Here is an 11,955-nt window from a genome sequence, read left to right as displayed (position 1 = left end):
GAACGTGCGCGGGTTACTGCTCCACTGTAAAAGAACTGAAGGACATCCTGTTACAGTGTATAGAACCTATCCAAGATTATATTGCATTCTTGTAATCATTTGCAGCGAGAGGAAGTAGTGGGTATCAGGTAAGTTTCGAATTGACTGATATTTAGGATATTATATTGTACAGCGATATGATGCAGCATGGCGGCTATCTTTTCAGCACCTGGTTACTCCCCGGGGGAATCCAGTGTGGACTCCGTCGATATGACACGAAATATGCTTACTCTGTCTACGTTTTGCTCTAGCATCTCTCCAGCGCCTGTATGGCTGCGTAGTTTTTTTTCTCGACCTGTTCCTAAATATACTGTACGAACCGCACCAGCAATAAATGTGAGATTCACCCCACATCGGGCTCCAGTGTGTAGATTGCTCGAATATACTACAGGCAGTTCGGGAACGGCGGATATGTAGCTGGGTCGTGGATCATCAAAATATTGCTGGAATAGCTCTATGGGATAATCAGGCTTTTGCATTGGACCCACAAAAAATTCAGAAATAAGTAACTGGGTAAATTACTTGCAGTTACGTGCTGCACGAAGATGGGACCGTCGCCGACAGGGTAAACATTCGTGTGGGTGATTAAAAGCCAATACTAGTTTGAGTGATTAGAGTGTTTACCAATACTAGTAGCTCGCTTCAAAGATTCTAAGATCTTATACAATAATTTAAAATATTATGGTTAATCGGACAATTAAAACTACGGGAGAGGTGCGTTTTTCACTTGTCTACAAAGGTATCAATTTTACCAACTCGTTTACTGTATAAGAGCGCACCAATTGATGTAAAAAAGGGTATCGCTTTAGTATCATATATGAATTATGCGAATATAATCAGATCTCTGGTAGGCAGCACAGGTGGGTGATGAAGTGATAGAACAGAATATTATCCGTTGTGATTTACACTACCAACGGCGAGATATCGAACGTGAAGAGCGCATACGGCGTCTTGTCCTCGTACTGTGTGGTAGTAGCTGAGAACTCATAAGATCGCTGCTGTAACTGCGTCTTCCATGAGTTATCCTGGTTGCCAAAGCCCACAACCTGCATCGGCCACAGCAGAGTCAGAATTATCCCTCTCAAACCTGCACTGCACGTACGTTCAAGAAGTGCTGCACAGTGACGTTTTCGCTCTCGATCATGTACATCTTCGTATCCAGCGGGAATCGGTTCGACGGCTCTGCGAGCATGTGGCTGCCTCCTTTGAACAAATTGTCGGTACGTCGCACTTTACTGAAGAAGAAGTGGTTTACGACATGGGAGACATCGATGGCTTGTGCATTAAACGACGTGTCGTCGGAGCGCGCGGTGAACACAAGGACGCCGGGGACACGATTGACACTGATACTTCCCGATATCTCGCATCCCTCCACTGCAACAGTCTGTATCGTGCTGGACGGACGGCACTACTTAAAGTCAATGCCCTCCAAGTTCTCCTGGCTCACTCGAACCGGCCACGGGAGACCAAGGCGGTCGTTGTTCACGTTCATTTCTTCAGCCCAATCGGCATCAGGCTCCAGATGACGGGAAAACATAGGTCCAGGAACTATAATAGGTGCTCGGTCTTGCGCGGTACGTTGCAGATATAACGCGTGGACGTGCTTCCGTACATGTAGATTAGCATAGAATAAATGCACGGATGTGTCCGCGACGACAGAGCCACACAGCCTCCGGGTCTGTGCAGTCCACTGAGGTCATACGCACCATCTCACTGTACTCTGGGTGGTCTTGCAATTGGGCTGACGTGCACTCCCATTCAGGGTGGAGTTGGTGGCAGAATGGACACCAGGGAGCGTAGAAAGTCACAAGTACGAGTTCGATTATGGCCATGAAATCGTCGAAGTTCTTGGTGGTCAAAGGTGTCGAGTACTGGACCTTGGTGTCTCGGTGGACATCTCCCCATACGGGGATACCCTTCTCGTGGTTGTCGATCACCACCTCATCCAAACGCTGCACTTCATTGGAGGAGCGGTCAGCAGCGAGGCGGATGTGGCGGATGTGGCGCGTGAGGTTGGTGAAGCGCTGGCCCATGCGGTCTTCGAGATCGACGCTTGCGACGGAACAAGGTACATTGAACAGACTTACGGTAAAGTTAACACGCAGTCGATCCTCCTGGTGCTAGTCCATTACGACGGTAGACTAGGTACTCTAGTAGTGATAAGCTTCCCAATGGGTGACCAGTAATAGTCCCATGATGGCGAAGGGCAGCAGTGAGAAGAATCTACCCGAGTACGTGTCCACCTTCAGGTCTTCGGGCACAGTCTTGAGAGAACCAGAGAGAATTACAAGATAAAAGTTAGATGAGGATACTTGCAAGACAAGGGAGACTTGTTGGATGAAGTGTGAAGTGCTGCAGGAGGGTAGAAGGGGAGATAACACGCACCGGAACAAGTCGAACAACGCCATTTTTGGCGCCGAGATGCTACGTCGACGATTGCGATTTGTTGTGGATAGAGTTGGGATTTTAGCCAATGATAGAGAAGAACGATAACGATTGGTGAGAATTGTCTAACTCTGATTAGTGGACCGCCTTCTATTTGTGTTGTTGAAAGAGGACATTTTGCATGGACAGGAGAGTTGTCGTGACGATACCATTTCGCTTTCAGGAAAGCAAATGACGTTGTACCAGCTCGACGCTCTTCAGGTTTGCAAACATTCGTTCTGGCAATAGAAAACCAGGCGATGAACGATTGAAACATGACTCATGGTCTTAGGTTTGCTAAGTTAGTAATGCTTCCTCTTACGGAGATGCTTGCATTCGCCCTTGTGCTTCTTCTTCAGAGATGAATCCAAGCACCTACCGACCTTGAATAGACACTTGTTGGCGTAGGTGACTCCATCGGAGCCGCAGATCGGGATATACTCGCGAGTGCATCTAGTCGGGCACAAGTCCTCGGGATCAATCTGCTTCTCTTCAAACATGGCAGACGCACCAGAGAGCAGAAGCAGTGCTGCAAGCGCGGACATCGCCAGTGTCTTCACGTTCATCGTCTTCAGTCCCATGTTTCTAGCGGGGAGATTGCGGCTTGTGCTGTTCGAAGCGAATTGTCAACTGAACCAGGAGCGTCCAATCCCGTCAACATCATGCGATGGGGTTGATTGTGGATATTTATCAGCACTTACCTCGATTTCGTGAACATTTATCAAAACACGGGCTCAGGGTAGACACAAGAAATAAAAGCTCAACATTTATTTAAGTTTATAGGGATGACACCCCTTTCATCGGTTAACAAATATTTATATAATTGTAAAAGAAAAATAGGTTTGCATTTGCACGATTAACTACCTACTCTTCATCACATACAATCGGAGCTTCCGTGCTATCGACTGCAGGGAAATGGAAACGGCCGCTGGCATCACGCGGTCCGACTGGAATAATACCAGCTTTCACAAAATCACGGACAATCACCTCTTGATCGTCCCATGCCTCCGCCACTATACGAGAGATCCTTGACCTCTTTTCTGCAGGCGTGCTAGGGAACCCATTTTCAAGGTGGTAGTGAAGATATAAAGATCTAAATAAGCAGTAGTAACTCGTAAGAATAGATTGGACACGTATTAGAGATGTTCGTAACTCACTCGATCCTTGAACGCTTTCATAACAGCTACATTCCGGGGGCAGACGACACCAAAAGTGACGAGTCCTTGGTCGTTTACTTCGATCCATTCTGTCACCTAATCTTAATCATTCACCGTCTGTATTCCTATTATGTTGGTGCAAAACCAGTAAACTTTAGGCTTATTGCAAGACGTAAACAGAACCCTCTTAAATTAAGAGTCTTAATGTCTGTCTTTCCACTAGCGTCCCCAGCTAAGCTCAGCATCATGTAGCCGTCTATTGGCGCTGGTGGGATTCGGAATCCCACCAGACAAACGGAATCCCGGATTCCGTTTGTTATCGCGGCTGATGTGAACGGAGTTTTATGTCCATGCTGACAATATATTACTTAATCCGGAGTATATCGAATGCTTGTTGGACGACGAGGTCGTGATGTTTACGAGCGCAACTGAATTTAACCAGCTCTCGTAGCTTGAGAAATAGTCCAAATATTTATGCTTAGGATATTTAACAGGCTCGAACTCACTCTCCCAGTGGACAGAGCAGTACCAATTATATATATACATCAGGATCCGACGCGTCCTCTTCGACGTGTTCTATCAAGCTTTTCAACCGTGTTATCACACCTCGCTTCAGGTCTGCACAAGTGAGTTCAAATTTCACACCCCAAGTTACACGTCCCTAGGGTTGTTATGGCGTTTCTTGCATGAACTGAGTGATGATTCTCATGCGGTTACCAACCAAGTCGAGTATCGTCTTCTGTACTTGCGTTTTGGCCTGTGTGACGGCAGTGGCTTCCAGCTTGTAGAATTCTCGGATCACGCTTCCGTACTTAGGATTCGTCGGTGACGGCGAGATGACGGTCCAGTTAAAATCTTGCAGCACGAGTCCTACGCTAGCGAAGAACCACCTTGCAGCTCCCACGCACAACCTGATCTTTCTCTCTGAATCGACGGAAGACACTAACAGTGTTAAATATCTATGGACCTTCACGCAGTGACCACACGCTGGTAATGTCAAGAGGCCCAGAAGTCTTCTTGTCCACCTAGCGCAATAATCTAGAGTAAGGATACGTCTGTTGTACACAAGAAGAAATAAATAAACGAGAAACAAAACTTACGTATCCGACGGCGTTGACAGTGTTCTTGCGAGTCGTAGTGGTGGACGGACTTCCACAGTAACTCTTCAGTCTCTTGAACAGAAAGTCCCACTGGAGTACTTGCTGTTATCTCCGCACAGCTTAGAAGTGGAAAAGACTGGCAACGATAGGCGACTAATGTGGACGTATCCACGGCAGGGAGAACCGCGGATGTCTCATGATACAGGTTGTTTACTTCGTTTGCCAGTTCCTCCGTTATCTCCTCGCAGAAGTTGTGTTGAAACAGTGGGATCTCCGATCGAGGTTTCCTTTTGTGGAGAAGGCCCACGTCCAGTTGCTTAACGTTATACAGAAAAATAGTGTTAGCTTTGTAAACTCACCATAGATGTAGCTGTTCCAGGAAGTACCATACATTGAAGCATCAGCTGTCCAGATCACGCGGAGGATACTTGATCGGACGTATTCTTGGTTTGCCATGATTGCCTTGAGCTTGCAATTCATACGCTCTGCGGTTTTCGCTGCTCACAGGCAACGACAGCCATGCTCCGCCAGTAAACCGTGTTTTGTCCATGACTTCCTAACGACACGTTGTTCACGTGTACCTGGCGTATTATCTGCAACTCGGCGAGTTGGTCCTCCAGTTCTTCTGCTTGTACTCGAAGCTCCCGGAGTTCAGCTCTCTTCTGCCGTTGTAGCTCCGTCGAATATGGCATGAGTTTACCTGCGGTGTGCTTCTTCAGAGTCTTCTCTGCCTTCGTAGCATGATTCTTCTCGGTCTGCACAGGATGATTCTTTTGGTGCGACAGCTCATCCGGGGAATTTGCGAAGTTAGATTAGATTGGCCTAGTTCGAGTATTGCTGGCAGTTTCGACGTGTCATTCTCGGGACACACCGGTGTGTTCATAGCGAAGTAAATCGCTCAAATGGAAAGACTCGCTCGAACTATTATAACACTGCATACGATTACGAGTTTGATATAGTAGTTTGGATGTTAACGGGTGACGAGTCAGTGCTTTTTATACTCACTACCTTTGAACATTGTACCATACAATTTGTATGAGATCCACGCAGTCTTCTATCTCTATTTGAACTGTACCATTCTATTTACCCTAAGTATACAATAATAACCCAAATCTTACCGCATTTGTTGGGCAGTGACGGGCACATAGAATGTAGCGCCTGATTGCGTGAGTATTCAATGACTCAAATATTTGGGCGGCCCTGTCACAAGACTCCCGTGGACTCGGCCAGTGATTGTGTGAGTTTAGCAGACTAGGATTTACGGGCGCTACTTTCACGGCTCATAGTGCGTTGCTGTTACTTAACAAAGATAGCTTCCTTAGTTTAGAACTATGCTGCCAAAGAACCACTAACACTATCAATATATACTGAAAACTCTTCATTATCGTCACTACAAATGGATATTAGCAAATGTCACCGTGGTTGTTGTTCTTTCCTATCAGTGCATTCCATTCAACAGTAATCAACAGCTGTCTGTGCTACTTAAGTTCCCCTAAATAAGACTAACACTATCTTCACATACCCCTGCATATCTGATAAGCAAAGTTGTGCTTTGCAAATTAAAATTATCGTTGACAATTCATCTACTCCAAAAATAACATCGATACCGATCAGCCTTACTGAGGAGAAGCTCTGTACATGTATAAGAACGCCAGGGATGTCATCTGGCACAATTTAAAAACAGCATCAAAACGTAAGAATCCACGAAGAAGCACGTTCGATGATGGAGCGCAAGAGACTACGTGGTGTGCCTTACTCGACGCAACTACAGCGTCGCAAACGCGTCTGGACCAACGCTTTGCAGCTGGAAGTCCAGGCACTTAGTAGTCAGCTCGCAGAACTGCAAGCGGCGCGGCAAGATCGGATCAAAGACGTAGCAACTGGGACAAACGATTCCGATACATCTACGAGTCGTTGGCGAGGTCTAGCAACAATTGAGAGCGAGAAGAGATGTCGGGCTGAAAAACTCAACAGAGAACTGAAGAGTTTGCTGACTGAGCAGTTGAAGCTTCGAGCTCCCGTACTCAAGATGATAAGGAGGAAAGAAGTCCTTGAGGTACTTCGTGTAGCTAAAGTTATGTAGACATGGTCGAGATTCTAACACTTTGTATGGCTATGGCGTAGGGTATCGAGTTTGTTCTTCAACTGCAGCCGAAAGTTCAGCAACCGCTGCGGGAGCCAAACTTCGGTGATCTTGTGCTAGACGAGATGGAGAGTAGTTTAGATTGGCTTCGACTCGATACCGACACGATGCTGTCAGTCGTGGATGACAGTACAAAGGTCTCGTTTCGTTGGCAGCACATTCCTCTAAGCAACTGCATCCAGTCCAGTTCGATCACTCCTGTAAGTTGCACGGTGCAACAGATAGGTGAAATGCTATGGCGACATGCTTCAAACACCAAGAAAGCCAGCGACTCGTCTTTTCGCTATGTACGTGGGATACTGACGAAATTGTCTTGGCAGTGAAGTATGCTGACCCCATGCTGTTGATGTACTACTATAGGTACGACGAAAGACGCCAACTCCTCTCGATATGAACGCCGTTGCTTCGATGGTCGAAGGTGTGCTGTGTAGCAACGCTGTGACTACATTTCGCAAATATGACGAGGGGGACCGCATCATTCTAGTCGGCTCTACTAAGTGGTTTCTACCAAGTGGACAATTGCTTCTACAAGACTACAGTTGGACTGTTATCTCACCTTCACCTGGTAATGGACAAGAAGCTTGCATGATGCGTCACTGCTACAAACTCGAGATGGCGAGGCCTTCCCCCACTTGCATCACCGAAGAGCAGAAATTGATGTTTCATACTGTGAGCAGTAAAATGCGCAACGCCTACCAGGCGATGCAAGACCACCTACTTAGCAGCGCTGTCCTCGGCTAGATCTAACCGGAGGAAAGTACAGATTGGCCAACAACGTTAACATGTACTACAAAAGTAGTGTCACTGGTAAGGCATCGCCACGATAAATGGATTTTGCGTGGATATGTTATTGAAATGCATTCAACAATGAATATAGGGGGGGGGGGGGGGGTTCTAGGCGTGTTCTTTTACCTCATCTCCATACAGAAGCACGAGAGCTTAGAGAAAGTGGACCGGTCTGCATTTCATACGTCATTCATAATGTCAGATCTTAAAAAAAAAAAATACACGGCTGAACAATCATACTTTACTATGAATACCTCATCGTGTCTGGCACCTGAAGCAATGTCTGTCCACGATATTCCAATTCCTCGATTCACTCGACTGTCAATTTACCAGCGATGAGTCGACAAGCGAAAATGAAGACCTTAAAGTCGCGAAGATGCTCGAAAAACCAACAATAAATATCATCAACCACCAGCGTGAATGAGCGCCATACTCGACGGAGCTGCAGCGTCGCAAGAGAACTGAAAATCGAAAAAAAATTGCGTCAAAGTGAAAGTCCTGACCGCTCAGCTCGCTCAGTTGAAGCGTAGATGTCAAGTACACATCAAGAATACATCGGCTGTCTTCTCTCCCGGAAATTAGCGACAACGAACTATTAATTGGCGAGGCGTGGCTGCCATTGCTTGTGAGTACCGGTAGCGACAAACCGCAGAGCGGATGAACTGCAAATCAAGATATTGTCGATCTTCCATTCTCCAAATGCTTGGCAAAACTAATGCTATTAACGTACATTACAGTCTAGAGACAACTATGGCAAGGTCACAAAACAAACCATTTTTTCTATAATGTTAAGGAAACGGATTCTCCACCAAAGGAAACCTCGACCTGATATTCCACTCTTTCAACACAACTTCTGCGAGGAGATAACGGAGGAACTGGGGAACAACGTACGGCTAGACATCCACGTGTTCCCTGTCGTGGGCACGTCCACACTGATCTCTTATCGTTGCCAAACTTTCCTCCTTCAAAACTGTTGGGGAATAACTTCAACAACTCCAATGCCAAGTTCTGTTCTAGAGACTGGGGATTTGCTGTTGTATTTTGCCACTACAATTCGCAATAAAGCTGACAACGCCGTCGACTATGTAAGTGTTTGCTTTTATCCTGCCTTTGTGTATGACATCTAGCAGCAATAATATAAGGACAGATTGACAAGAAATTGCCTGGGCCTCTCAATATGACCAGCTTGTCGTTTCCTGACGAGATGGTATACAGATGCTTAACACTATAAGCGTCTTCCGTCGATTCGACGTGGAAGACCCGATTGTTCTAGCCGGAACCGCAATGTGGTGCCCCCTCAGCGCCGGTATCATGCTGCAAGATTACAACTTGCCGTCATCTCGCCGTCACCGGCGAATTCTGGACACGAAAGTGTGAGCCGGAACTGCTACAAGTTGCAAGTGGCTCCCACCTCGCCAGCCAAACGTCAAGCACCGAAGACGATCCTGGACTTGGTCGGTAACCGAATATGCGAACCAGCACTCAGTCCATGCAAGTTTACTTCGTCACGATGAGCGCAAGTGTGTAGTGCGTAGTAAGTTGATTGAAATCGGCGCACAATGTCAAGATCAAACATGTCCTTAGTTACGATATCACGAGCTACTGCAGTCCGTGCATAGGAACGACGTTTCCTGACGAATTAGCATTTTACAGGAAGTAGGCACTCAGAGCTATTCCTATAGCCACCATAACAGTCAATGAAGTTGCGACTTGAGGCGTGGAATCCGAACTCGACAGTGCAGATCCGGAACGAGGTGCGATAGCACCACCTGAAGAGCCTGATAGCCACGTTGAAGAGGACGAGTCGGATTCTGACGTCGAACCGGAGCTGCTCTGTCCACTGGTCGAGTCGGATTTCGAGTCCGTTAAAATATCAGAATCACTGGCTGACGAGTCTGATGTAGCAGATGCAGAGGAGACCGAATCGGTCGCCGAACTGTTCGAAGAAGTCTGCGTTAGTGTTGAGCTGGTACTAGTTATTGACGAGGCTGTGTTGGAACTTGACAATGACGACGTGGAGTTGGTAGTTATGGCAGCAGTGGAAACGCCGGAAACCACTAAGGCGGCAAGAAGGACCACTCGAATCATCTTAATAGAGATTGGAGAATCGAGGAATGAAGAAAACTCGCGTGGTATCGAACATAGTAAGATTGGAAAGATCGGCGATGGACACATTGGTGGTAGTGATTGTCTTGGCACGGGGTAGCTAGATAATGATGGACATTGTCCACATTTCGCAGCTCCAAAGAAAGCAATGTCTTGGCGTATCCGATGGATATTCATACTTCAAGTCATGCCTCACTATTGTCTTTGGGTCTTCACGACGCAATTGGTGACTAGTGCTAATAGCGTAAAATACGAAACACCAACGTATTGAACAAAGTCAACGATTGAGACCAGCCTTGGGACCAAAACGTACTATCCGTATAATCATGGATCCCTCAATAAGCTGGTTGGCTTCAGAATATCAATTTGAAGGTAATAAATACTTAAGTATTGTAACATTCAACAAGGAGGTACAGACCATACTACAGTAGCAGATATGACAGGATATACTAACATAGTGATGATCGCTATACATGTACGAGAATAATTCGGCATAAGAGCACAGGGGATGACACAACCTGACAATTAAGCGCAGAACATTCACTAAAGCTCGTAGACCAAAACAGGAGTGTAAGCTAGTAAGAGACGTGTCATACTCTTACGGAGCTCCAGCGCCGCAATCGTGTCAAGAATCAGTTCCTTCAGTTGGAAGTGCAGACGTTAAGTACCCAACTCGCAGAGATGCAAGGGGCGCGACTAGATCAGATTAAGTGCGTCACAATAGTGGCGGAGAGTCTTATTAGATTTACGAACCATGGCGAGGCATAGCAGCAATTGAGAGCGATAAGCGATGTCAAGCTGAGAAACTCAATGGAGAACTGAAGGCTATGCTGACTGAGCAGGCGAAGCTTCGTGCTCCAATTCTGAAACATCTAGATAGACCAATTCGTTACAGGTGACACTGCCTTAATGCTCACAAATTTATGTCTTCGTGACGCAGGATATTGAGTTTGTTCTGCAGTTCCAGCAGAAACTTGAGCGACCGATGCGTGAGCCAAGCTTCGGAAACCTTGTACTTGCTGAGATGCCGAACAGTTTGGATTGGCTTCGTCACGATGCTGTCAGTTGTGGATGAAAGTGCAAAGGCCTCCTTTCGAAGGATGCACATTCTCTGAATAACTGCATACAATCCAGTTCGACCACACCTGTACAAGTCCCACGGTGTAGCAGATAGGAGAAATTTATGGCAACTGTTTTCAAGCACCAGGAAGGCCATCGATCCGTCTTTTCGCTGTATGTAGGCTTTTGGTGAGGGAAAGCGAATACTAACATATTGTGGTTATGCTATCGCTACAGATACGACGAAATAGGCCAACGTCTATCGATGTGAACGTGATGGTCGAAGGTATGCTGTGTACTAATGCTGTATCGACATTCAGCAAGTACAACGAAAGTGACCGCTTCATTCTGGTCGGCACGACCAAGTGGTTTCTTCCAACCGGTGACCTACTCTTGCAAAACTACTGCTGGACAGTCATTTCGCCGTCTCCTCTTGATCGACTACACCTTTCAACTTCAAAATGGCGAATTGCTAGTTCAATGTGTCAAAATGCAAAACCAAAATGTCAACAGCCTATATAAACGACGGCTGTGGAACAAATGCGGTACATGCTTTGATGCGTTACTGTTGGTTTTGATGAATGAAATTGTTCGATACTATTTTTGTGTGGAGTACCCTATGCGACCTTCAAGTACACATAGACATGTGGCACTATTCGTGACTAAACCTTATCGCGACAAAGTCACCACGGTTTGAGCTTAGTCACGTGATACCCCCAACGTGACTCATCAGTACTCGAACCACTCGAAGAGAGTCTCCTTCAACTCAGTTTACAAACACCCGAGTACCGTTCGCGATGACAAGCTACTCTTTTTACCCGCCAAACATCCAAGCCCTGAGTGACACTGTCATTGGTAGTGTGAGACAACATGTAAAGCGCGACTCCAACATGTTCAACGTCCACGAGATTCAAGACCAAGCGGTCAATGCCACTCAATCCACCGCCATAATTGCGGGCGCAATTGTGTCGAACTCGAGGGTGCAGAAGAGGTCTATAGATCACGACCAAGACGACTATCGACGCCTCCTACGTCATCGACAGAGTCGACGAGATATCCAACGTCGATACCGAGCGAAGCTATTTGCGCGCTCCGTTGCCTTTGAGAACAGTGTTGATGAATTGAAGGACGAGGTAACGCG

General features: G+C 46.5%; 4 protein-coding genes across 4 annotated transcripts; 2 read left to right on the top strand and 2 right to left on the bottom strand.

The window, feature by feature from the left end:
• Window positions 1–941: 941 nt before the first annotated feature.
• Window positions 942–3,044, bottom strand: PPTG_22149 (hypothetical protein; the record flags this gene model as incomplete). The annotated part of the gene is made up of 6 exons (XM_008902043.1): window positions 942–1,085; window positions 1,142–1,423; window positions 1,493–1,642; window positions 1,707–2,159; window positions 2,220–2,303; window positions 2,847–3,044. 6 exons carry the CDS (start codon window positions 3,042–3,044, stop codon window positions 942–944), a joined length of 1,311 nt encoding a protein of 436 aa, XP_008900291.1.
• A 1,246-nt stretch (window positions 3,045–4,290) lies between these two features.
• Window positions 4,291–5,603, bottom strand: PPTG_22148 (hypothetical protein; the record flags this gene model as incomplete). Its single annotated transcript, XM_008902042.1, has 4 exons — window positions 4,291–4,431; window positions 4,721–4,810; window positions 5,203–5,490; window positions 5,592–5,603. 4 exons carry the CDS (start codon window positions 5,601–5,603, stop codon window positions 4,291–4,293), a joined length of 531 nt encoding a protein of 176 aa, XP_008900290.1.
• A 736-nt stretch (window positions 5,604–6,339) lies between these two features.
• Window positions 6,340–7,888, top strand: PPTG_07574 (hypothetical protein). The gene is made up of 3 exons (XM_008901850.1): window positions 6,340–6,776; window positions 6,845–7,150; window positions 7,224–7,888. The coding sequence occupies exons 1-3, from the start codon at window positions 6,441–6,443 to the stop codon at window positions 7,602–7,604; spliced, it is 1,023 nt and encodes a 340-aa protein (XP_008900098.1). The 5' UTR covers window positions 6,340–6,440; the 3' UTR covers window positions 7,605–7,888.
• Window positions 7,889–8,864: 976 nt separating this feature from the next.
• PPTG_07573 (hypothetical protein) lies at window positions 8,865–9,855 on the top strand (the record flags this gene model as incomplete). The annotated part of the gene is made up of 2 exons (XM_008901849.1): window positions 8,865–9,022; window positions 9,387–9,855. 2 exons carry the CDS (start codon window positions 8,865–8,867, stop codon window positions 9,853–9,855), a joined length of 627 nt encoding a protein of 208 aa, XP_008900097.1.
• Window positions 9,856–11,955: the final 2,100 nt, after the last annotated feature.

This window comes from Phytophthora parasitica, assembly GCF_000247585.1.
Source record: "Phytophthora parasitica INRA-310 unplaced genomic scaffold supercont2.12, whole genome shotgun sequence".
NCBI lineage: Eukaryota > Oomycota > Peronosporomycetes > Peronosporales > Peronosporaceae > Phytophthora > Phytophthora nicotianae.
Note: the sequence above shows the minus strand (reverse complement) of the source record. Positions and strands in the feature narration are given on the sequence as shown.